This window comes from Hyposmocoma kahamanoa, unplaced genomic scaffold (genome assembly GCF_003589595.1).
Source record: "Hyposmocoma kahamanoa isolate Upper Pololo Valley unplaced genomic scaffold, ASM358959v1 86, whole genome shotgun sequence".
NCBI lineage: Eukaryota > Metazoa > Arthropoda > Insecta > Lepidoptera > Cosmopterigidae > Hyposmocoma > Hyposmocoma kahamanoa.
Window position 1 is genome coordinate 12,485,506 of NW_020654289.1, and position 27,706 is coordinate 12,513,211.

The following is a 27,706-nucleotide window of genomic DNA, read 5'->3' on the forward strand; positions in this document are numbered from 1 at the left end:
ATAGGTAAGTTTTTTCAATGCCATATGTTTTTATACTGGTGCCGTTGGCGGCACTAAGAGTGTAATCGGAAAACTTGCATTGAGTGGACAGAAGTTTCTGTGGGAAAACAGGAAAGATCACCGGTCAACCGGTGTCAAGCAAGAATTTAAATTTGGTTACCTTGTCAGTGATAAACAGGCGGCGACCAGTGAATTGGCTGCAGTCAGTCGCCATTACCGCTGACAGCTCCCTTGGTTTTCCGGATTCGGATTTGACTAGGAGCACGGTCGGACACATTTGACAGCCTTGCCCTGATATCAACGGTGGTACCAGCACAAGCCGTGAGGCGTCGCGGATCTTGGTCTAGGGCAAGATCCGTGAGGTGTCGCGGATCTTGTTCTAGGGCAAGATCGGCGAGAGCTGGATCTTGATCGCAAATGGCGTGTAGACAAAGCCGCTACCTGCTTGCTGAGTGCCTGTAATTGAGCAATGATGGGGACCAACTCATTGTTAGAAGGCGCGGGGCGGTCACCATGTGCCACTGGAGCGGGTGATGGCTGTTGAGACTCGGAGGATGAGGGGCCTGTGCGGATAGGTTCATCCGCTAGTCTAGCTTTGGGCTCAGTGTTCTGTCGGAATAGTAACTCTTTTTGAGCTGCGAGCTTCTCAAGTTGTGCTTTCAGTTCCTCCAGGAAAACCAAATCTCAGTTCTAGTAGTAGGGTTAGTGATAAATTATTAAAGAAAAACACTCGCCGGCAGGAAGTCAAGTCGAAAAAAAAGGTTATAAAATACAATAAATGTAAAATCCAAACGGTCGACGGGCGCGTGACTCGTCGCGTCCACCGGTAGATGACGTAGAACGCACGTAACTGCTCACAAGTTACAGTCAGCGGAATCTCGGAGCTGATACTCCTATACATATTTCGCCAGGCATTATAAAGAAAAATGCCTTCAATTTGTATACTTCATCATCGTCAAGCCTTTCGATATAGTATTTGAAAGTTTTTGTAAACTTTTATATCTTGAGAAACGTATCACGTCGGAGTCACCAATTTGGGGAATTTATCGCTCCCCTAACGAACAATAAAACGGCCTCGTGAACTTCATGAATTGTATTATTTCGTGGTTTACACATAACTATTATCAAACCGGGCAAACAATTTGCAATTTCAACAATTCGCGTAACTAAAAAACTATCGAATATTTTGGCAAGTGTGACTCTCCTTGGCGACACTCGTCCAAAGAGACTGCCACAGTCAGCCGGTGATAATAGGCGGCGTCTAAAGCCGCCACAAATATCATACTCGTTGAAAACCATAAAAAACAAAGATCTGCAACAAGCACATAGAAAAATTTGTAAGGTCTACTGGTTCCTTCCGTAGCTCAGTTCACACTGGTTCGAGTCCAGCAGGACCGAAGGAATTTTTCTTTTGAGAAGGAATGTTTAAATAAACTTAATACTACAATATCATGTTTACCATGAAGGAAATATCCATGGTACTTGAAACTAATAAATATTTTCTACAAAATGTTTTCAGGAGCAAGTAAACAACTTACCTGACGTGGTGGCGCGGTGCCTACAGCAGTGCTGGGAGCGGGCAGAATCACGGCGGAATTATCTTCACCCCGATGCAGCCGCTGTTCCTACACCACCGTCTTCTATTACGCCTTATACCAGGTAATGCAGATCTACTAAAATACCTTTTTTTAAAATTGACAGGGAACTCCTATTAAATTTGTTCACGATCTTATTTGATGGCAAATGAAAATGTGGACAAATATGCTGCCCTTTCTATCAAAACCATGGCCCAATAACACAACAGGAATCGCGACATAAGATACATATCGGTACACCATACGTCGCGACGAATACCAAATAGCTGTTTTTGTAACTAATTTATTTTACATTAACAAGCTTTATCTAAGTTACTCTAATTTCTAGTGATAACAAACAAAACAACTAGATGGCGCTTACTATATAGATTAGTGTCGGCTATTGGGAAGCGTTACTTTATAAATTACACACATATTTGTCATAGTTCAGAAAATATAGATAAGACCTAAATAACGCTCTGTAAAATATATTTGCAATCTGAGAGTACAACAGCCTCCGGATTGACTGTGAATTTTCAGTCTTTTTTTAGAACAAATCTTTAAAAACTAAAACAAAATTTACTTTGTATTTTCTTAAAGTTTTGTGTCAGTTATATTTACCAAACACTAAATATAAGAACATTTCACTCACATGTTCACTTTGACCGTATCCAGTTTGAAGAGAAAAATTGTTCGAGACAATGCCAAATTTAATTATTGTTGTTTTTTTTATAATATCAGTGACGGGACGAACGACACGTGTGTCTGATGTTAAGCTACACGCCTGTCCAAACAGTTGCGTGCCACTCAGAGGTTTTAATCGCAAAGATCTGATGGGCACTGCCACTGCGCCCGTCACCCTGGGACATAAGTTGACAAGTCCCATGTGCGAATAATTTCACCAGAACCCTTACCCTTCAAAACCGGAAGGCAGTGATGCTAACATTATAGCTTGACGGCAGAAATAGGTAAGGTGGCAGTACTTCACTGGACGAACTCTTTCACAACGATCTCTACTCTGCTATTTTTTGTAGTATTATGACTCTGTAAAGCAAATTCAAATATTTTTGTGTTTTCTAGAACAATGGCTTCAGTTTCACATCCCTGGCCGCCGAGTCCGGTGCTCCAACCAGGGACTCGTACGCACTCAGCTCCAGAAAGCACCGTATCTCATTCTCCCGCCCCCCAGCCCCAACCTCAGCCTTCCAGCCCGGCGCCCCACGTCACAAGGCCTACGTTACCCAGCTGAGTACCGCCTTCAAACTCCGAACTCCTGTGCTGAACTCGACGAAACTCGGCGCCCGTCCTCTAACCCCACCTTTATTACAACTACGCCCCAATGAGGTTATCCGAGAAATCATTTCGAATGAGAGTTTTAAACTCTTTTACTATAAGACGCAATTCGCTTTTGGATAAATATTAATAAAAAAAAAAGGTTTTACAACTGACTGCTGCAAACGAAATAAGAATCAATATTACACCTTGCACATTTTGCTTGCGCCTCCTGCAGTTGCTCTATACAAGAAGACGGCTTACCTTAGAAGTCGAAATAAAATTACTAAGCAATAGTGAACTCTTGCTTTATTTACTTTCAGTGAAATTACATTTTATTGCATTTATTTTTTCAACGTTTAAAGCATACATTATAATGTACATGTTAAAAAAATAAAAATATATTTATAAGAAGTTCGAAATGATTTCATCGTAACCGAAGGACCCCGTCGCGGTGCGAGACATGGTCTGCCGTAGTTTCCTTCGTTGTTCCCAAGTTTCGGATGTGCCAGACTGTTCTAGTGATATTGTTTAGATAGTGAATGAATAAGGTGGAACGGACCTGCTGTTGTGATTATACAAAAAAATGCTTTATCAATAGACGCTTTAGCTAGTATGTTAGATAATATTTTGAACACATTATCATATACTAGTTTAGTATAGGACATTACCACGCCTGTTCACGTTTTAACCGATGTTCAAAGAACCAAATTACACTGTTTTTAAACTGCGTGTGTTTTTAATAAAATTTATTGTAAATATCCCACTAAAATTAATCCTATCTCGATGAGAAATCTCTATGTATAAAATTGAGATCTTTTATCGAGATTGCAATATATATTAATCAATGAAATAGATAGATTATATAGTACAATTCAGTTAGTTTGTTTCATTAACAGTACATAGATCAGATTTTGACTGCATACCCATACATTTATTATAAGAACTAACACTATTATAGAGACCACTAAAATAGACGGATTTAGTTCCTCGAATTAAGAGAGTATTCTATGAATTAACAGAACATTAATATGACAACATTAGTTATCAATAATACAGGGGTGTAAAAATATTGATTTTACTTTACAATTCATCAACAGAAACATTTAGATGTATAAACATTTGGACATTTACAAAGAAAGTATCGTATTTTATAGATTAGCGATTTTAATGATAACTTCGACGTCGATGAAAACTAGCGCTTATTTCCAAATAGATCCGTTGAAGTCAATATTTTTTTCTGTACCTCTACCATGAGTTTACAGAGAGCGTAAAATATTTAATAATTTTGTATGTACAGCGCCCCTACCGGTGACAAAAAGAATTAACGTTTTATATACAAAATCACATACGCGGTCGCTTACGACAACTGCCACTGTAATTTCATGGTATAATCACTGTATAGAAATCGAAGATTACAGAAACTATTCAGTAAATAGTATAAGGTATTCCAAATTGTTCAATAGTTACTGTTTAATTGTTTTAAAGATTTCTATAGAGCTATATTATACAATACACACATATTTGTAATTAATTTAGAATTTAGATATATAAAATTGTTACTACCTGCCTATTGACATGTAGACTGTAAACAATTTTATAAAAATTAAAGCTTTGTATAAGATATAAGATTGATGGCTGTCTAAATAGTGCCTAAAACACTACGAAAAAAGATTCGATAGTTCAGTTTTATTGTCTTTATGAATGTAAATAGGTGAAATTAAATTTGAGAGCGTAATATTTAATAAATATCTGAATTTTGTAGCTGTACGAGAACGTGAGATGGGATCAATTTCTATTTATATTTTTAATTTTAGTAATTTACGTTTTTGTACAGAATGGACTGTGAAGGTGTTTGAAACTTGCTTCACAGGTTCCAATGGCCTCTTTAAAAAAAAACAGAAAATGTGGTCATAAGTTACGCATCAACATTAAATGGCAAACCGTGTATAAATCATTCTGTATATGACGAAATTTTAATTATAAACAATAGAATAAATTACGGTCAGCGAAATCAATTTTTTTTAAATTGTTATTATTAGTTTTTTTTTAATATAAATCAAGAGCTTATTATGATGTTACGTTCTCTTAAAACAAATACGAAATACCTACATTTCTTCGAGTTTTGTAATTTTTATTATATTGGATAGAAATCTCAATAGCCAACTGATTAATATGTCCTTATAATTTAAATGTACTTAATATAGATTATTTAGAAAAAGTTATCCTATTAATTGTTCGTATGCAAAACACCAATTAGTGTAAATTAGTTGTAAAGGTTTACTAATATTACATTTTAGAATAATTTATTGCACACTCCTAAATATTAATATTTACCCAGATCGTTAATGAAATATTGTTATATAGTAATTATATGATAAAATAAATCACGGCTCTAATTTTACATATAAAAAAATATATAAATATCAATTAAACATAAATACGTCTTTTAACACTTTAAAAAACAGCATGAAATACACACTCACTAGCTCAAAGTAAAAAATGTTGATCTAGTAATCACTTTTTTTTATTTGGTTTAACATGTGCCTCTACAAAATTGTGTTAAGAAAAATACATTCACCATAGAACTATGAAGACATGAGCAACATATGTGAGGCTTAAGCCCAAATTCAAAATTCAAATCACATTATTTTCATAGATAAGCAAATTACACTTGAAATCGTCATATTAATGAAACTCTACTGCTCATTCGTAAGGCAGAGTCCCCTGAAAAGAATAAGCAAGAAACTCTTGGGGTTGATGTCATTGGCATGAACAAAGTATATTCTCCTTGCGTTTATTATTTTCAAAATATTAAAGTTAGTAGCTTTTTTGTTTTGTTGTCCGCCGCGCGTATCAGATAAAACAAACCTTCTTCTAATTACGTTCTGAAAAACGGACGCCTCCATTTTTTTGGAGTTGATTGATATTGCGACATTTCATTATCCACTAAGTCAATAAAGACGTCTATCAGTGGATTTTAAAGGATTTGACTCATTATCAACCTAAGCAGAGCGGAGAAAATCGGTGTTCCAACAGTCAATACAATTCCCACTGCGACGTGAATATGTTAATGTAACCAAGTGAAGCGGGTGATGTAGACTGTATGGGAAAAGATAGAAAAGGATTGAGGAAAAGAACGGAAAAGAGCACAATGAAACGCAATAATAAATACAATACACCGCACGACACCAACTGACAATTAAATAAACAATAATGAAAAACAAAGACATAGCAAAAGAATAAAAATATAATATGAAAAAGCAACGAACGACACCAAGTTGTCTGCTGGAACACAGATATTCTCTGCTTCTCTTTTTACTGTGCTAGAAATATACAGTAATAATGATGTCTATTGACGAACTTTAAATCTTTAGTCTCACTATCTACTAAAGCGTAGAAGTATCTATCGAGTTCCTAGGTTTTCGTGATTGCTACAAATATTGGAGATAAAACCGTTTTTTGGGATCTAAATCGCGTATATTTGTTTTTTTTTTCAAATAAATCAACGTTTCGGGCCTTTTATAGGTCTCATGGTCTGACATAGAACTATGTTTCAACCAGAGCTTGGAATATTGGTATTTTCAAGAACTGGTACCATTAAACTAGCTACAGTACCGATACCTACTTAGATGCTACTGCTACAAATAAAACTATACCTGTATTTCTGGGAACCGGTATCATAACCTTCCTTCGGTACCGGTACTTGAGATACTATCGGTATAAATTATGTCTGTATTTTCAAGAAATGGTTTCACTGACCTTATAGTATGGATATTAATTATTCGGTATTACATAGGTTTTTGTAACAACTGTATACCGATATATTATTCCATGTTATCATGTAAGCGCTGCCAAATATAAGAAACTGGAAATGTCGCGGGAAGCGTTGTGGAGTATCGGTACTTCGGCTTTCCAGTGGTACCGGATTTCCGGTATCGAAATATAAAATATCAGTATGCCCTGGCATTCAACAATGATTAGAATTTCGTTTATTTTTAATGGAACGGGAAATAGCTCTGATTTCAAATTTATGGAATACCATCATACTGAAACCTGGTACACCACCGGGACTGTCTAAATAAAAAAATAATAATTAAAATATTGTATTAGAGGTCATGTAATAAATAACCGAACCTAACATAACCTTTTTGGTATTAAATATAATTCTCCTTCTATACTTTTTTACTATACAACTCGTAGGTACGATAGCTGTTATCCTTTAAGGAATTTATAACTTCATTATTTATTACGGAACTTTAAAATATAGGTAGTTAAAAAAATTACGAATTTTTTAGTATTTACGTCGGAATATAGTAATGTATAACATCCCATTGTTTAATTCTACACTATTCATACAATTACTGATAAATAAGTGTAATGTTCAGGTTATATATATATATTTCTCCTAGATTATATATATTTCTCCACCGAAATCAGTGGCAATTTTTATGTTTTGAATGTGCTAGAATATTATCATATATATTATTTAATATTTCATGATAATATACTCGAATTAAAAATTGTCAGTAGTAAAAATTGCCACCGAAATTAGGTAGTGAAAAGTAACCTACAAATCACCCAAATACAATTATTCTGTACCTACGAGAGTTAAAAATCTTTAAAATTTTTACCTTATACTAGTCACTAGATTTTAATGCTTTTAGATTGTAATCCTTTGAAATATTCACAAAAGCTGTTTAAAAAGTAATTACGTTTCATTTTTGTTTTTGTCTTCTCATTTCTGTAGACAACTTCGCTGCTTATCAAACACACAGTTGTAATCAGAATGTGTTAAATTTGACTGCGAATAAGACTGCTCTTTTAATTTGTTTAAATAATCACGTGTCAAGATTGAGACGAAATACAATTCGCTTTGCAGATTTTTTTCATCATAGCAAGCGATACGATGTCCATAACAGTTGCAGTACCGCTCAGGGCTTTAAATCGCAGAGATCTGAGGGGTAATTAACTGTGCCCGTCACCCTGAGACATAAGTCGACAAGTCCCATGTGCCTGTAATTTCACCAGAACCTTTACCCTTCAAAACCGGGACGCCGTAATGCTCACATTACCGCTTGGCGGCAGAAATAGGTAAGGTCTCAGCGTTTGCCTGGACGAACTCTTACACAAGGAGGCCTACTGCTACTAAATACTGATACGCATTATGATTTTTTAACTTATCTTTCAAGATGAAATAGTTGCTTTTGAGATAAGTCCTTAAAGAAATTAACGAGTACATATTCATACATTTTTTTTGCATTAAAAAAAAAATATATGATCTATTTGCAGCTCTTATTAATTCGTATTGCATGGTTCTTCTAAAGTTGAAATATTTAAAACTAAATGAGACAGATTTGTATTTACCAAAACATACTGCACAAACACTTTTGTGAATATAACTCGTATAGCGTTTCATAGTAAAATATTTATTTGTAATAAGAATTGACCAAATGTTGTTAAGATTGATAACTGTAGATTTTGTAAATAAGAAAAAAAATCATTAAGACACTATTGTATAAAAAATAATTATGTAAATACCAGTTGTATTTGAGAAATTTAATGTAAATAAGTAAATACGATTTCGGTATAAAATTATTTTGAAACTTATTATTATTTTCAGTTTTGTGTTGTATGCGAATTAAAAGTTCTATGCGGTGCGTAAACAGAAGAGGTGAAACATTTGTGATCATTGTTGATGAAAGTGTAACTTCGATTATATGAGCTGTAGTATTTTTTAAAACCCGCCTTTTATTACGTTAATTTCCACGTCCTTCATTTTTTGCCCTAAAACGGATACATACGGCGGCTTTTAGCAGCGACATAAACGAGCATTCATGAAATGCACGATTGCATCGCAACATTTGCAATTTATATGCGATTGCATGGACACAAATATACATATGTTACACTACAACGTACACACTCATAGTCCTACACTAGGAAAACCCTGTGTCGTGGGTGCCATGGACACAGACATAGACAAACACAAATTACACCCAAACCCACGAGAGAAATGAATATAGGCCATACAAATATTTCTCCAGGCCTGGCAACCGAACCCGGGACCTCTGCGTGGCAGTACATCGATGCAGTCGCTTAAGTTGATTGAATATATGCGAAAAAACGTGCATCACGTTTATATCGCGCTTGTTTTGTCTCTTATGTCGCGCGTATGTGTAAACTTATACGATTAGCGACAGCATCGCTAAAGAATCGCTGCAGATGCGCTGCTAAAAGTCACCATGTGTAGTAACGGCTCTAAGATCCACTGAATGCTTCTTTAATTATCGCCAGAGGGTACAGTTATAGGTCGTCTGTAAATGATTACAATCTTTTTTATGTCAGCCTGTTTATTCCATGTTCTTTTTATCAAGTCGAAAATCTCCATTCATATCTACGATTGATGGTCCTTAGCTCCGCTGACTAATTCGTCTTTCCATTTAAAGTAAGACCCGCGTCGACTTTATTTGTAGTTTATGAGCACTTGGGAAACATATTGCCCTTTTGTAACTATATACTAGTACGTAAATACTGACTATTGGACCTAAAAGGGCAATCTTGCTGGCGAGTTTATTTTGCGAGATAATCATACGGCCTGTTTGTGAAATGTTCCCTAAAACTGAAGAAGCTTATATTGTACCTTAAGCCAAATGACGACATCCATGGTCGAGTGGTTTGCTCACTGGTTTTCATGGTGTCACCATCTCTGAGGTCCTGGATCCGATGCCCGGCCGAGTCAGTGTAGAATGGTCGTTGTTTTTTCGATGTCCATAACACAAGCGCTTTAGTCACTTACTTTGGGATCAGAGCAAACTATGTGATGTTGTCTAATTTATATATTTATTATTAGTAAAGCATTTGGAAATTCAAATAAAAAAGTGACTACCCATATATATAAAACTTGAATTCCCTAGGTTACAGTTTACGTTAAATATTTAATGAATAAGAAAAAAAATTAAATGCGCTTGAATAAAAGCCGTAAAAATAAAATGCCACAAGAACATCGTAAGTACAAAATGTTAGAATAATTAGTACTTGATACCTATCATTTCGCATGAACTAAGCACACGAAACTGTTAGGAGTTCAATAAGCATACCTTCAAAGTTTAACCCCTTTATAAAGCTTTAGACTGTTAATTTTTAAGCGAATTATGAATTTTGCACCAATGCATATTTATGATTTGGTAGAACGCAAAATAAATTTGCTATTCAAATTTAAGCTCGTAGAAAGTTATAATTCATGAGACCTTTGTAATAATAATGTCAAAACAAAAAAAAAATGAAGGTTTTTTGATAGGCAAATTTGCAAAAACAATGTAAAGTGCAAAAAGCTGTTCACTGCGAAAAGAATAAAATAACTAAGAAAATGAACAGCGAAGAGAACATAATAATTAGGTTCAGCATACATCAAGATTTGCGGATGTGTATGTTATCCGATACGTATGTAAACATGTATGTGTACTTCGTACAGCCGAGATCGACTGCATGTTATCTACTTCATTCTGTTGTGGCCTCGGCTGCATGAAGTTGATTACGACTTCACACATTAACTGTAAATATGCAGTCAATCTGTTAGCAAGGTTGAACATAGGTCTATGGTTATGCGGAGGACTGTCGCACCCTGAGCCACCACACTGTGTGCTGCGGAAAAAAGTTACTTACACCTCTACTATGTCCAAGAGGGGACCATAATAGAACAGGTGAGAAATCACTTGAACTCTATATTTGCGGAAACGACGTGTGTTTGGTGGAAGCGTTTAAAGCCCGAGGAAAAATTATACTTCGTTCAAGCTTGTAGTGCCAACAAAATTAGTTTAACCGTTACGTAACCAGGTATTTGGGCCGAGGAAATTTGTAACAAGCCCTTACGACAGAACTTTTCTGCCAAACAAGAAAGTAAACAATAAACAAGAAAGACATAAATCTTATAGTGTTATTACCATAATGTTCGTGGACTACATTCTAAGATTTTTGTTTCTTATAATAGTGTCACACAATTAATTTTTTTTAAATTGAATTTTCAGCTGGTGCAGCTGCTGAGTCCGCTGCTCGCAAGAAACGAGACAAATATAGGGAATTGGAAGTCGCTATATCTTCGTTCCGCTTGCTGTTGAGACGGTGGGTTATTGGGTTACAACCCACCAGGGTGATAAATTTCGTAGCGGAAATCGGGCTACGGCTAAGAAAGAGTGGAGATGACTCCTACGATGAGTTGTTCTTGGCGCAAATATTGTCCATTGCCATACAGCAAGGAAATGTAGCAAGGTGATGGGCACCTTTGCGTGATCAGTCAAGGGCGGGCTTTTTGACGAGTGTGAACACTCAACCTTTGCTCCGAAAAGTGTATTTTGTAACTTCTTAATTGTTGTTCATAACTATGCTATGTATTAATATATCCAAATAATTAAAACTTAACTAAGAATTAAAAGCCGCATGATACGATTTAATTGCTATGTCTGAGACCTCGAAAGGTCTCAGATATTCAGATCGGAAATCATGAAAGATGAGAGAGTGCTTGTGAAATGTCGCTCGCTGCGCCCCTCGCGCATAGTAGAAAAATGTTCTCGTGGTATCACCATTAATTATGAGATAGGGGCTTTTCCTTCGCCGAAATCAGGTGGCGTTAAAACCATAAATATAAAACCAGCCTTGAAAGCACCCGCTTTCAAATTGATGTGGTTGCTCAGCATCAACTTCGGGCTGTAATGGGAGCGGGCAGAGCATCGAAAATGCCCTGCGTAACAGCCCGGTCGCTGTTTGAATGTCCGCCACACGGGAAACAACGTCGTTTCCTGTGAATAGAGCTAATAATACTCTTCCCAATCACCATTTAAAAGGTGGTACGTTATCCTCCTTGATAAAAACAATGGAATGAATAAGGATGTCTTGACTGTGTGTTTGCCACTTCGTCGTCCGGGTCTGCAGTTGAGATATACGTGGGGCGCACTATAAGTTTCCGGAATGAATAAGAAAAAAATACTATAAATGGTCAGAAATTTATTTATTATTTCTCAAAATATTATCCGTTAGCGTTAATGCACTTTTTCATACGATTCAACCAATTTTGAAAACATTTATGCCAGTCCTCCGTGACAATTTCTGAAACACATTTTTCATACTCTTCGATTTTTCAGGTGATGAAAATCGTTGACCGCGTAACTGGTTCTTAATTTTTGTAAATAAATAAAAGTCATAAGGTGCCAGGTCGGGACAGTACGCGGGATGGCTCATAAGTTCAACGTTGTTAACCTTCGAAAGTTCATTCTTGAAGGTTAACAACGTTGGCCATTGTTGGCCAAGTTGGTATTCAACTGTCTGGCCTTGTGAGAACTTGCATTATCGTGGTGCAAGATGATACGGCGTTTACGGTTATTTTTACGGAGTTTGTCAATAACTTCCGAGAAACAAATGGTCGTGTACCAATCACAATTCACGGTACAACGATACTCCAAAGCAACAATAGCCACGTGTCCAGTTTTATTAAAAAAATAAGCAATTATCCGCGGAGAGGCGCGGATAATTATCCAAAGTGGCTGGTTGCTTTCGGCGCACTTTGGTTGCTTTCGGCTCATCTCCAAAGATCCATATGCTCGATTGCTGCTTTGTTTTGGAATCGTAACCATAAATCCATATTTCGTCACCTGTTACTAGGTCCCACACCAAGTTTGACACCCCTTCGTTGAATCTGGTAAGCATGGCATTGCATCAAGTGACACGATCCGTTTTTTGAGCCTCAGTCAAATTGTGTGGGATCCACCGAGAGCACAGCTTTTTCACACCCAAATGTTTGTGTAGTATTGATTGTATTTGAGTCATGCCTATGCCTAAAGATGCCCGAATCTCATGGTATATCACATGCCTGTCTGTTTTGATCATACGGCGCACAGTATCGATATTTTTGTTGTTCACAGCAGTGAACGAGCGACCATCATGAAATTCGTCACTGAAATTCACACGACCGCGTTCGAATTCTGCAAACCAGCTATAAATAGTCGGCTTGCATGGTGCTTTATCGCCAAAAGTAGTTTGAAGCCGAGCAAAGCTCCGCTGAGCTGTTAAATTACACTTAAAGTCGCAGAAAATCATACTACGAAACTTTTCACGAGTTAAATCCATGGTGATGTAGACAACCAATTTCTAACATAACGGCACAATGTAAAAACAAGTGACAGTCAGATAAAACAAACTGTATTCTACAGCCAAAGAGTTCCATTTTCAAGTGTTGTAATTACTTTTTAAATATTGTTTATGTAAGTGGCCAGTTCCGGAAACTTACAGTGCGCCCTATGTATATCCTTTGACCAACGCTGCCAAAACTGTTGTTTCATTTGCTCCAGCCTCTTGTGAGAGGCGGCTCGTCACCGTCACTGTCAGGTCATCGCAGAATGGTGCTGTCATGGGCCAACTAATAAGGAACTGAGCTGGAGTTAGAGCAACAAGTTCGTTAGGATTTGCGGACATATGATGCATTGATCGGGAGTTTAGAACAGCTTCAATTCGTGCTTTTATTCTGAATTCCTCGTAAATTAAATGTGCGTTACCCATAACGCGCCTCATATGGTGCTTACAGGACCCTTCCTGATTCCCACACACCACCAAAATGGGGAGCATAGTATAAACATTAATTTAGTATTGTTTGTCGAAGCACGATCAATGATATCGTGGGATTTACTTTCTGGGAGCAACGAAAATTCTTTCAATGCACCCACAAAGTTATTTTCATTATCAGAAAATATCTCTTCCGGTTACCACGGAGAGAGATGAAAAATTTTAATGCAATTAAATAACCATTTGTGGTTAAATTAGTTAGTAGGTCGATATAGACTGTGCGTGTTGAGAAACAAACTATAACGTATAGGTAATTGTTTTCTAATTTAACACGACCCCTACGATTCAGTACAAACACCGGCTCCACATAATCCACACCGTAGCGCCCAGCGCGCTTGAAAGGAAACCCAAGCTCTAAATTAACCGATTTTCATTCTCCTTACGTTGATATCTGTCGCACATACAATTTGTTAAGTCTCCAGGAGCGTCGTGAGTTGTTGGATATGGGTCTTTTGTTTGATGTACTCAATGGTCGTTTGGATTGTCCAGATTTATTACAGCAAATAAGTTTTCGAGTGCCTGCCCGTCGTACCAGACATACGTCTCTTTTTCATGTACCATTTCACTGTACAAACTACGGCAAAAACTCTGTGCTCACAAGATTAGTTACTGGTTACAATAAATATTTCTATGACGTTGATCCCTTTGTAGATAAAAAGCATTCTTTCCAGTCAAACATTAAAGAATTAATTTTCAAACGCGATGCGTAGGTTCACTTAATTTATTTTATTTTGCTCATTTATTTATTCATTTCTTTTATAGTTATAGTTTGATATTTTTATAATGTTAGAAGTATTTATGATTTGTGATTTAGTGTTAAGTTGTATTCATATGTAGGTATAGTGTATAATACTTATTAATATTAAGTTTTATTGTGTATAGTAAGTATTGTTTATATGCAAGTGTACGTATTTAGTTTACTTAATTTGTTTCACAATTATATGTATGTATACAGGGTGTAACAGAAAGGTGTGGTCATATTTGAAGGTCGGATTCAGTTAATGGTATGAAACTAGTTAGCAAAGTTGTTTTAGTACACACTACGTTATTTATGGAAATTTCGCCATGAACAGTTTCGATCAGCTGATGTCATTTAACGAAAATAAATAGTCACATCACATCTCTATTGAGTATCATAATACAACCAAATTACGTAACTTGAAAAAATTGTGAAATTCAGGCATGTTATTGTAAATGATAAAGTACTTAATGCCATATTCTTATTACTATGTTATAATTTACTAAATTTATTATTATTTTTAATAAAATATGCGTGTGAACATTTAATGAAAAATAAATATTATCGATTACTTTGCCAAAATACACTACTTCATAATAAAACTATTATTTAAAACTTAGTACATAATAACGTAATATGGTTTCGTTAACTTCATATCTTCAAACATACAAAATACACAAATTTCCATTTAATATCCATTAATAAAACTAATGTCCTCTAAAAACACATATTTAAAGTTATCTCTGTTTCTTTTTACCATATCATATGTAATAATACGCATTCATCTATTGTATTTTAATGAATGAAATTTGTCTCTTTCTATCCGCCGCGCCGGTACTGTTCTAACGCATGGCGGCTAGCGAATCAGTCGGTATGTTTCTTCTAACGCATGACGTAATATGACGCAATTATCCGACTAATACTTCGCACCCTTACAATGAAAGTGACCCAAATCAAAAAATTAAAAAATGAGTTTATACCGTAAAACCATCTTAAAAAAATATTTTGTTACATTAGTCACACTGTGGTGAAGATGAAATTATGCAATTAAAGCGCGAATAGCACTGATTCATAAAGGTCCCTTTCATTTTGTTCTTTCAGTTTAAAAATTCTACTCCCGCGTCGAGATATTAACGCCGCATTTATTGTTGAATCTGCATTTGCAAAGACAACACGCTGCCACTGACGGATTAGCATTTGAGCCATTTTCGTTCCGAAAATCATATTCAAAAATCACTAGTAGCAGTAGAGCTCCGAAGGGTAAGGGTGCTGGTGAAATTACAGGCACATGGGACTTGTCAACTATGTCTCAGAGAGATGGACGCCGTAGCAGTAACCTTCGAGCGGCAGTGCTACTGTTATGGACATGCGTGACGCTTTCCACCGGGTACACGAATTGTTCGACCCGTCGCTTAGTATTTAAAAAAAAATATATTTTTTTAGTAACTTACTTTTTAAAGGGACTGACTTTTTTGTTTCGTGGACTTTCTTCTTTTTTAATTGTGAAACAGGGATCACAAAACAATATCAAGGGTTATGACATCTTGCTTAGCTGATGAACATTAAAAAGACTTAATTCTTAATACGTTAAATGATAACAAAAAATCGTTAAAAAAAGGATCTATTGGCGACTAGTTTTTGTAAATTATGTTTTTAAATTGTTGAACATTAAAATTATCAGAAACAATTTTCAGTTGTAAAGTTCCATTTTTCCTCATTATTTTCAAAGACTAATAAGGCCATTACCTTTAGTACTTCAAGAGTAATAAATAAAATAATATGAAAATGTCACAACTTGAATCTTATTTTGCGTATTCCCAAAAAGTTGAAATTTTGTATTGGGACACTTTCATCGTATAGGTGCAACCTGAAGGTCGGCAAACGTCAAGAAATTAGTTTTGATCGTTGACCACGAATTAATTATTATAATTTTCATCACTTGCTTGGAAATGAAAATATCGTGAGGAAACTTGGATTTCGGAGATAATTGCCGAAATCTTCAAAGATGCGAAAATGTCAAGTCTCCAACTAGTACTTACTATGCAAGTGTAGTGGACTAAACCTTGTGCAAAAAATAGTACTTTACTAACTTACATACGTCTATTGCTGAGCACACGTTTCTAACAACAGGTATACGCTTAATTTGACTTATCTACACACGACAACTTTCTGTGTATGGGTTTATTACATGGTGAAATTGAAATAATTAACATCCGTTGAACCTATTAAGGTTCTTACTTCCTAATAATATCTACTCATCTAAAGAAATATTTTAGAATAGTTTAAATTAGCAATAGTGTAAAACCATAAAAAATCTTACCTAAATAAACAAAGTATCAAGATTAATCGCCTTGCGTACGCGATACGTAATCGTAGCGAAGTTGCAAGCCTTTGGCGGCAACTTTAGCGGCAAAAATATCACCTTTGATTTTCGCCGCCAGCATTTGATTTTATACATCGTGATGTGGAGTAGTGGTTAATGTTAGACTCGTTTCGGAGGTCGTGGATTCGATTCTCATAGTTGACTGGCTCTATGGTGTAGTTGTTAGAGCGTTAGGTTTTCTTTTTGGATGTCGTAGATTTGATTCCCATAGTCGACTGCCTCCATAGTCTAGTGGTTAGAGCGTTAGGCTTTCTTTTCGGAAGTCGTGGATTTGATTCCCATAGTCGACTACCTCTATGGTGTAGTGGTTAGAGTGTTAGGCTTTCGTTTCGGCGGTCGTGGATTTGATTCCTATAGTCGACTGCCTCCATGGTGTAGTGGTTAGTGTGTTAGGCTTTTTAAGTGGTACGGGTGATGGTCAGAGTTATGTTTACAAACAAAGGCGTATGCAGTGCAACGTTGAAGGTCGTAGATACGTAGGATATAGGTATTCGTTTAATGTGTATGTAATGATGAAATTTGTATCATGAGCAGGGTCTTATTTTAAAAGGATGGTAATAATTTTAATTTCATCCTGTAGGTACATTATGAAAACGTTACCCTATATTCCAAAATTTGCGTTTCAGTCGGCGTCCTTTGATGTGCCGCAGCTGAGGCAGAGGCACTATTTTTTTATTTTTTGTAACAGTCTGTAATTGCCGTTTGCGTTGTGATGACTGAATAGGTGTCATCGTTTTGTTTGTGTCTCGTTTTTGTGTTTATTTAAACTATGTCACGCTTAAGCAATAGTGATTACTATAATAATAATAATAATAATAATAATAATAATAACGCACACACTCAACATACTACTACTTATACTATGAGATGATGTTGTGCGTAGGCGCAGCCGATGGGAGCTTGCGCCAGCCTCGCCAAATTTATTGGGCAAAGTTTATTGATGGCGTCCCAGAAAATCGACGTCGACCATTTCCTACTCTGGAATGCTTCAGGAAGATGGTTATGAGACTTCATAATAGTGGATCGTTCCGTGGTTCCAGTTCTGAAGGCCGGCCGAGTTCACGAGACCCAGAATTCGAGGCAGATGTTTTGGAACATTTTCTCGGCAATTCAAAGACAAGTACCTACTCGTCGTGTTGCGGCAGCCTTTGGTGGTGTGAACCATATGAGTGTGTGGCGTGTGCTACGGGATGATGGCCAGCACCCATACCATTTTCAAAGAACGCAGGAGCTGTTACAAGCGGACTATGATCCACGTTTGGCATTTTGCCGCTGGTACCGCGACCAGATTGGGAGGTCTCCCGACTTCGCTTCGTCGGTACTGTGGACAGACGAGGCGTCATTTACGCGTGCGGGCATTATCAATATGCATAATGAACATTTTTGGACTCATTTGAATCCCCGCGTATCAAGGGAATCAAATTTTCAACACCAGTGGCGGATTAACGTGTGGGCTGGTATAATAGGTTGTGCCGTCATCGGTCCAGTGTTTTTGCCGGCAAGTCTGAATGGGGCCAATTATTTAAGATTCCTAACAGAAGACTTGGATGACGTTCTGATGGCCCTGCCAGTGACACAATACGTGAGACTCGTGATGGAACACAGGATGACTTTCCAGCACGATGGAGCACCGCAAATTTTGCTCGAAATGTACGTTCCCATCTGAACGACCGTTTCCCGCAGTGGATTGGGCGGGGAGGTCCTGTACCCTGGCCAGCGCGGTCCCCAGACTTGACACCGCCCGATTTTTTTTATGGGGTCATATAAAAAATATTGTTTATGCGGAGTCCTGTGAAAGCGCAGAAGAAATGAGGCAGCGGATCGAAATGGCATTTAGTCAAATCACTCGGCAGATGCTTCAAAGAGTAGAGCAGTCTCTGTACCGACGCACGGAAATATGCATATTGCATGGAGGTCGGCATTTTGAACCTTACCTGTAAATGTGTGAAATGTGCCAGCAGTGCGTGCAGTGATTGTACTTATTATTCAAAATTATCGTAAACAAGTCAATATTTCGTACATTGTACAACAGTGAATTACAATTCGTAGGAAATTCATTAAAACGTGTATGAATTGAACAGTAGGTAAGTACCAATTAAAAAAGTATCCACTATTGTAAAATTGACATAAATAAATGTATTAATACTAAACTATGTAGAATGTGTATACGATGAAGGCGTGCGTGACTACGGGCTTAATAAGTAAATAAATATTGTTTAAATTGTATGTAAATAAGTACGTACGCGTACCTAGGTATGGCATAAAATAATATTGTTAGAAATGATTCGATTTTTCTAGGTATTTAAAGATTTTAAAGATTTTGTTACTTAATATTAACGTATTATCAACATATTCAAATCATGTTTTTACAATGGCATTTCAATTGTAGTCAGCTGTTCTTTCGCCCCGCTTGCGGCCGCCCAGGTTTCATGAATGAATTTGTGAAGTCGTAGTAACGTAACTAGCAATAGAGTTGTGACGCAGTGGTTGTTTCGGACAATCACTATTTATACAAACATAATTAAACTTATATCAACATTAAAAGTCACTTATTTTTATTTGATATTTTGCACACAGGGTCTAAATCAAGTGTACATTTGGGTCCTTTAATATGACCACACCTTTCTGTTACACCCGGTATAAACTGTATACTTATTTATCACGCTTATAGACACCCCGTGCTCTGTTTTTATTTTAATGTATAAATCGAGGATAACTGTTACTGGCTTTGTAATATGTAATTAATTTTTTGTAACCTATGATAGGTAATGGCTGTTGTTGTCCCAAATAAATAAATAAATAAATAAATGCTAGGAAGGTAAGTTGCCCATGATCAGGCGTTAAAGTTTGTCCTTTCAAACGCGTGCACGTTTTGCATTTGCGTACCACTTGCTTGGCCAGATTTATGCCCCCAGGGGCCACCAGCTTCCCTTAATCGTGAACAGCAGTAATTGTGATCCAGCATGAAGCAACTGTTTATTTCACTCTGGAATAAAATTAACAGCAGACGATGTTTAGAACTCAATGGGATGCTTCTGGTTGTATGAAACGTAAGGTGAATTACTTATTGTCATTTGTTAAAGAGAAGAGTATGAAGTAATTTCAGAAACATAATCATCAATCCTTTGACGACCTCTGTGGTCGAATAGCTCGCACATCGGTGTTTATGGTATCGCCATCTCGGAGGTTCCGGGTTCGATCCCCGGCCGAGTCAATGAAGAAAAGTAACAATATCATAATATTGTTTTTAGTTCTGGGTATTTGTGGTACCGTCGTTGTTTCCGATTTCCATAACACAAGTGCTGTAGCTACTTACTTAGTGATCAGAGCGACGTATGTGATGTCGTCTAATATATTATTATAATCCTCGTTTTAAGGCCGACCTCGGCGTTCGTATCTCAAACAGATCCGTCCATTCTTTAAGCGAAAGAAGAACATTACGAAAAGAAACACAGCTAAAGGGTGTCTACAGTCTCTGTGTATTCCTGTGGGAGTAGGGACTTCACGAGTCTCCCAAGAGACACAGTAAGCAATAAATTTAATGGAATACATGACGCTCCATTAATAGTTATAAAACTTTGATGTCTCGAGGCTTAATTGCTATTTAATAGTGTGTTCACCTAAAGTTTATTAATCAAGGCGGTTTATTACGGAGAACAAGAAGTTATAGCTCTTTGCGGTTACTTCTAAACAAAGTTTAATAGATCTTAGGTGGTGAAGGCTTTACGTCACCCTTTTACATCTCACTGAAAAGACCTTGTAGTTTAGAGAGCTTAGGATTTAAGGGAATTGAATGAAGTTATAAAATGGACTCGCATTCTTATCAAATTTATTTGGGAAACTAATTTGTATACCAGACATTCATTATGTTTAATTTTTTGGGTCAAATAAAATTTCTTAATTAAAAATTTTTAGTAATCATTAAAAAATACGTTATATTATGCTATGCTAAGACACTAATTGTCTGTCTCATGCTAAGGCATTTTATTCTGAAATTAGAGAAATTAAACTTCACATGATCCAGCAAATACCGCGGCACGAATTGATTAACAATTGCGTTGGTGAGCGAATAACATGTCAATTAACACTTATAGAGATAACTGGAGGGAAAAGTACAGTTCGTCTAAGACATTTTTGAAAAATACTTAGACGCACACATTTATCTTTAATGTTTACGCTCGTGGTTAGCCTACAGGGGCCAAAAAAGTATAACAATATAAAAATATGAAATAAAATATAAAAAGTATAACCGAATGCAAAATTAACATATCGAGTCGACATATTCGATTTTGATAAATCGGTATAAATCCTTCATATCTTAATACGAAGGATTTATGCCAGTGCGTCAGCCGTTCCTGCCAACTCAGTCGACCCACAGAGCTTGCAGAAGATACTGGTGTCGTTCAGGTAAGTACTCTACTTATCTAAATAATATACCCACCATACGTGAAAGTGACATACGGTTATCATTTGTGTTAGTTTCTGACTTTGGTGTTATCGTGTAGCCAATAGGTTTTTGTGATTTATGTGCGAATAAATAGATATTGTATATTTTTAATTAAAAATTGTTGTTTTTTACAGGCTATGATATTACAACAAAATGACGTGATTAGGTTTTATAAAAGATGCAGAAATATCTCGGTCACTTCAAGAATTGATTGACGAAGAGGTCGAATGGTCGCATAGTGGAGAGATGATGATATTTTACAAGACGACGTACAAAGTGACATTGAAGATGATGAGATAAGTACGCCATTTGTACTTCTCACAGCTGGGCACGAGTCTCTTCTCAGGCGTGGGTTTTAGGCCACACTGTCCAATCAGACAGCCGACCTCATCAAACAGTCCGCCAAGCTGGTCCAATGCAGGTTGGGGACTTCACACGTTTGCGGAAGGTTGTGAACCTTCTTTGAAATCCGTTTTCATCACGATATTTTCTTTCACTGAAAAGCTCATGATAAATTTGTCCAATTTTGCACATACATTCCGAAAAAAACACACATTGCTACGTAATACATTACCACAGACACAAAAAATTATATACACAATCAAAATTATGTGTACTTAAACGTTCACACGTCGAATTGACGTATGGTTATCTGTAACGTACTAAATATGGTTATCTTTCTAGGGTTAAACACAGAATAGGAAATACAGGATATAATTTACAATGTGATCTTAAAGGTAATCGAAAAGTCTAGCTCGTCTATCGCTTCTTTCAAGAAAAGGTTGACAGCGCAGTTTCTTGCTGAACTCTCTATCTTATTGTTTTTATTTTTTCGTATTTATTCATGTATGTATACCTACTAAATACATAAACAAATTTTTACATTGCATATATGTATTGATGCTATTTATTTTTGATATTGATATTTATTTATTTATTTAAAAAATACCGTTACTTAGGTATTTTTCTCAGTTTTATCTGTGCACTTTATTATATTTCTTTCTTATTCTCTCTTGCACGCTGTTGCCCGCTTATAAGTTCAGCTCTCCCTGACCTGGGTTGGTTGGAAGAGATGTCTTTTAGGGATATGTCCACCGTTGCTCACCTTCTGTTAAACTAATATGTCTGTTGTATTTATTTGGCGCAATAAACAAACATATTTAGATCCTACCTCTTACTATTACGCAGTAAGAATTTCGTTATCGCATTCCTAGTAATACAATTATTATTTTTTTATGTAAAATAATAGCACAGATTACACTTGCCAAAGGAACAACTTTATTATTGAATAATAAATACATCAGTAAATCAATGCCAATTGCCAATGGCAAACATTACAGGGTGTCACATGTACACTTACAAACCACTGTACGTAAATTATTAATAAGTGTGACAATGCAATAAATAAATAAATAAATAAATAAACATAGATAGAATTGACGTCTATTGGATTATATACAGTGTTTAAAAAATTAGAAAATATTGTGATCTTGCAAAAATACAAAAAGAATTAAAGAGGAAATAAACTTTAAAATACGCCGTATTACTACGTGATAGGTTCTTATGAAATGTATTGATAATGAAATCATAACTTACGTCATAGCGCCTATTTTGCGCGTGGGTGCATGGTTCTTATTCGTGCCACTCGGGGTCCTCCAGGAATTTTAGCTTCCTGTTTGGTTTGTTGAAAACTTCGGGAAGCCACCCCGGCACTTCAAGGTGTTTTGCCAAGTAATTAGCTCCGCCAGAGCACTGGCGTAGCTGTCTTCTCCTCCAGGCACGTTGTGCATCAGGGGCTTTCCGTGTTACCAGATTGAAACGGTGTTTATTTTAATAACCATGTAGCCTAGCCTTAGAGAACTGAGGAAGGTGCGGTTCAGAAGATTTATTGTAAGAGATGATGAAGGAGGAAAAGGAAGATTGTAACAAATAATAAAATGATATAAAAAGGTGAAATTATTACAAAACACTCCTTTTAAAACTAAATGGCACAATACACAACAATTTAAAAAAAAAGGCCTATATAAACTATATTATAATTCTAACAGCAATCGGCGTGAAGTTTGATTTGTGGCTTAAGGGCACGTACTCTTCTTTAATAAATGTGATGGGTGTGACTACGGATCGAACAAACGCAAGGTCATTCTTGTCTCCTTATTTCTGGGATGACGTTTGAGGTCAGCATCGTTTCTAACCCGTCAAAATGACAGTTAGTGCATAAAAATATAACAAGCAAGTGTTTATAAATCCTATACGTTTACAAGATTGTAGAAACATTGATGAAAAGCGTATCCTCCATCAGAAAACAAACTAATGGTTATTTTTATACGGTTCTTTTTATAATCAATGGGGCATATATAATATATGGGGGTACTCCAGTCAATCCTTGCAATGATCAATCAAATACCCATATCTTTAATTGGGATGTCCTTTAACTTCATCGTCGATTTGGAAGATACAACAAATTTGCATAAACATAAAATTGAAAGATTGTAACAAATAATATTTAGTCTCCGCATAGTGTTTTTTGCATCACGAATAATATACTTGTGTCAATAGTTTACATTGTATATTTTACCTTGAATGTACTCTCGTAAAATGATTTACTGCGCATAAATCTTCTTAAGTAGGAAGATAGCTGTTTATTAACACTTCATTTAGTTACATTGTTGTGTTTTAAAGCCTTAAATAGTTTTTATGAAGATACTTCTTTTAACGGATCGTAACTCCTCAAGTGTATCCGCTTTAGTATATATCTTTCGTTTTATTTGTGTCTTAAAATTACATTTTTGCACCTTGCAGTGTGAATGATATGTATAAAAGAATTTTATTCAACAACAATATACGTGGGATCTGCGTCTATCAAAATATAGGTACTTGTCTTTTCAAGTGCAGTGTTTGTTTCTTTATTCGCTTGTTTTTGACATGGATTTTACTTGGACACATACATCTACTAGGATACAATGTATAAACATTTTATGTTTATATTGTGTTGTTGTTAGGTAAATTCCGACATCTTATTACATTCCGTATATGGTATAATAATAAATAGTGTAATAGTAGTAGATGTTGTCTACATCACATACCTTGCTCTGATCCCAAAGTAACTAACTAAAGTATTTGTGATTATCACTAGTATCAGGTTTCTTACCACGGTATGACTTCTTTTTATTTTCCCAATATTTGGGAAGAAACCTGATACTAGTGATAATCATTTAGTGAATAACCACGAAAGTCTTAAAATCTATATAAAGTATTTGTGTTATGGAAATCGGAAACAACAACGGCGGTACCACAAACATCCCGACCCGAGACAGTAATGGAAAAGTTAGTTTTTCTACATTGACCTGGCTGGGAATCGAACCCGGGACCTCAGAGATGGCGACACCATGTAAACCGGTGTCCAAGCCATTCGACTACGGAAGTCGTCAATACAAGTCTGTAAGTATTTTAAAATGATGTGATTAAAATGATACTTGAATGTTGTGTACGTACCGTTTCATCATTATCATCAACATACCAGCCTATTGTATTCCACTGCTGAACATAGGCCCCTCCTAAAGCGTGCTATTTCGCCCGGTCCTCAGCTCGTTGCATCCATCTGCTGCCAGCAGCCCTTCACAAATCGTCACTCCATCTGGCTATGAGGCGTCCTACACTACGTTTTCCGAGCCGTGGTCTTCATTCAACAACTCGCTTCCCCCATCGGTTTTCGGTTCTTCAACAAATATGGCCAGCCCACTGCCACTTCAGCTTGCTTATTCTACCAGCTATGTCGACCTTAGTTCTCTGTCGGATAACCTCGTTCCATACCTTGTCCTTCAAAGAAACTCCGACCATAGCTCGTTCCATAGCTCGCTGAGCGACTTTCAACTGGTGAACTAACCGTATCGTGAATGTCCACGTCTCGGCTCCGCATGTCATAACAAGTAGAACGCACTGATTGAAAAGTTTTGTTTTCAAACTTTGCGGTATGGGTGACGAGAAGACTTGACGTAGTTTACCAAACGCTGACCAGCCAATCCAAATTCTCCTTTTTGAAGATGAAATTAACGTTACAGACTTCCCTTTCCAAGTTGTTTCTACTCAATCGCAAAATCTGCCCAAGGTAAATGTATTCGGAAACAATTTCAAGAAGGTGGCGATTTATTACAATTGGTCTCGGGACAATATGATCATTGATCATGACTTTTGTTTTATCCAAGTTCATGCCGAGACCAATCCTTTGAGACGCCGATGCTAGGCTGTCCAGCATTCGTTGTAGCTCCTCCAGCGACTCCGTCATTAGGACTGTGTCAGCAGCAAATCGCAAATATGAGATGTATTCGCCACCTAAGTTTATGCCCATCCTTTTCCAGTCGTACCTTACTAATTTCCTTAAATTGGTGTGATACTGGTATGCAAGTATACATTGAGGTATTAAACGTATTTTCTCGTAAATACAGTTTGAGATCTTATATCATGATCATAAAATATATATTCATATAAAATGAATGTGACTTTATTGCCACCGTGTCATGGCCTTAGGCCGACTTGACCCGTATTTGACATGAGTCAACCTATACGAAATTTTTTTTATATGTCTGAAATGATCGCAGAAATCAAGAGAAAGAAATTTCGAAGCCCTAGCTTGGACGTGTTGGTTGACATTAATCGAGTAAAGGTAAAGTCGCTCAAACTCAAATAATCTTTATTTCATAGGTAAGCAAATTACAGTGGAAATCGTTACATTGATTAAATTCTACCACTTATTCTTAAGGCAGAATCCCCTGAGAAGAATGTGTAAGAACTTTAAGGATTGCTCTTTGTAAATAAACATTTGTTATTTTTAATTTCAAATATAATGAGATATGATGAGGCTGACATCCTATCTAAGCGTGGAATAACAGAAGAGCTTGTAGTGAACATACTACCATGCAATACTAAATAAATAAATAAAATTTTAGAATGTTCTCTGTTCTTAATTACAATTTTTTAAATTTTTATACATTTTACAGTGCAACACAGACAGTCTCTATTAATTGCTTGGTGTTTAGCATACACTCCACTTGCCGGTCCGATGCGGCAAGCGAATAGCGTTAAGAAAGCTTTAATCAAATAGCCTGAAAATCAGCAATGTTGAGCCTTCATCCTTTTTGTCCACATTACTATTCTTTTGTTTTAATTGTTCGGTTACGTTTGATTATGTGTTTTGTGGATAAATAAATTTCTTTTTATTTTATTTATGCATGCTACTCAGAATTTCTTCCCAAGTATAGTTTGAAATGTGCTCAAATGTGGAACGGAATTCACTCCAACGGAACTCACTACATTACAATGTAAACCATCGATACGGTAAGAAGAAAAGAACTAGGACCTAATACAGGATACCCGTACACACTAACCACTTGCATTGATATTCTTAATCAGAAAAACTTAGAAACAAGTAATAGGTAGTACAATTGCTAATTATTGTTATTTCCATTCATATATCAATCAACGTATGAAGGCTTATTAGATTTGCCGAGAGCAATTGTGTGATAATTTCATATTAATAAAAACCCGTTAATTGGTGGGAACAATGGGTAAATGAGAATTAAAACAGCTCTTTCAATAATCTAATAGCACGAAACAAACATTTAAACATTTTACATTGTACTGACCAAAATCACCACAGTAATCATTACAATTTAAAACGGGATGTGATATTTTTATATAAAATTGGAAAAGGTTTTTCCATTGTTTATTTTTTTTTAATTATATTAAGAGATTTAATCTTTTGAGCTATATAATTATAAAGAAAGGTTAATTATAAGGCTTTCCCGTAACATATTAATCTTTTGAAGAAAGTTTAATATGATTGTACATGTAATCTAAAGGTTACGCGAAAATATTTTCCAATTACCAATTTAATTTAAAGTTAAAACAAATCCAACGAGTTCGAACCGGAAATTTCGGTATAAGTCTGTAACGGAACCACGATTTCATGATTCTGTGGGCGTTCTCGGTAATAGCTACTCATATGTAGTTGTTGCTCAGAGTTGTGTAATCGCTGAAGAATAAATTGAATAAGAAGTACCATATATACAGGCTAGAAATATTTAATTTTCGTAATATACGGGTAGGGCGCATTTACCCGACACGACGCGTGGCCGCCGCGCGGCGACCGCCCGGTTACCACGCCTTCATGTACATTATAAAAACCATCATATTCATTGACTTACAAATAAATGGACGACGGGTCTAATAGAAAAACCACGAAAAAAATGTTTCAAGTCAACTTATTTAAACGTAGTGACATGTAAAGGAATATGAAAAAGCTAAAACGTTGAATTTAAATTGTAATGTCATCGCAGTACTGTCTGATTTTGCTTGCTTCGCTGTCAGTCGATCAAACGAAGACTAAAGCGTGAATGACGCTCTGTATACGAAATTAGCGCCCTATAAGTTCGGACACTTTTTAGCGCGGACGTGACGTCCATATAATTGTAAGTCAATGATCATAAGTACGCTTGAAAATAAGTGCGCTTGATTTATTTTGTAAGTTTGAATTAGTTAAGTTTCTCAGTAAGAGAATATGTAATTCTTATGAGAAATAAATATTCTTTAACCACATTCAGGCAACTAAGAACCTGTGATCGAAGTGAAGGTGCCGTTGGACAAACACGTCTATGTGAACGCGACATGGATCTCAGATGTCC

The 27,706-nt window shown here is 36.2% G+C and overlaps 1 protein-coding gene across 1 annotated transcript in view; it reads left to right on the forward strand.

The window, feature by feature from the left end:
* LOC113234649 (small conductance calcium-activated potassium channel protein) overlaps positions 1-3,072 on the forward strand; it is a 185,585-nt gene extending 182,513 nt beyond the window's left edge. Inside the window, exons 13-14 of the mRNA XM_026470051.1 lie at positions 1,520-1,659; positions 2,655-3,072. Of these exons, the coding sequence (XP_026325836.1) occupies positions 1,520-1,659; positions 2,655-2,823 (309 nt within the window). The 3' untranslated portion in view covers positions 2,824-3,072. The remainder of the gene's footprint in view (positions 1-1,519; positions 1,660-2,654) is intronic.
* The last annotated feature ends 24,634 nt before the right edge of the window (positions 3,073-27,706 follow it).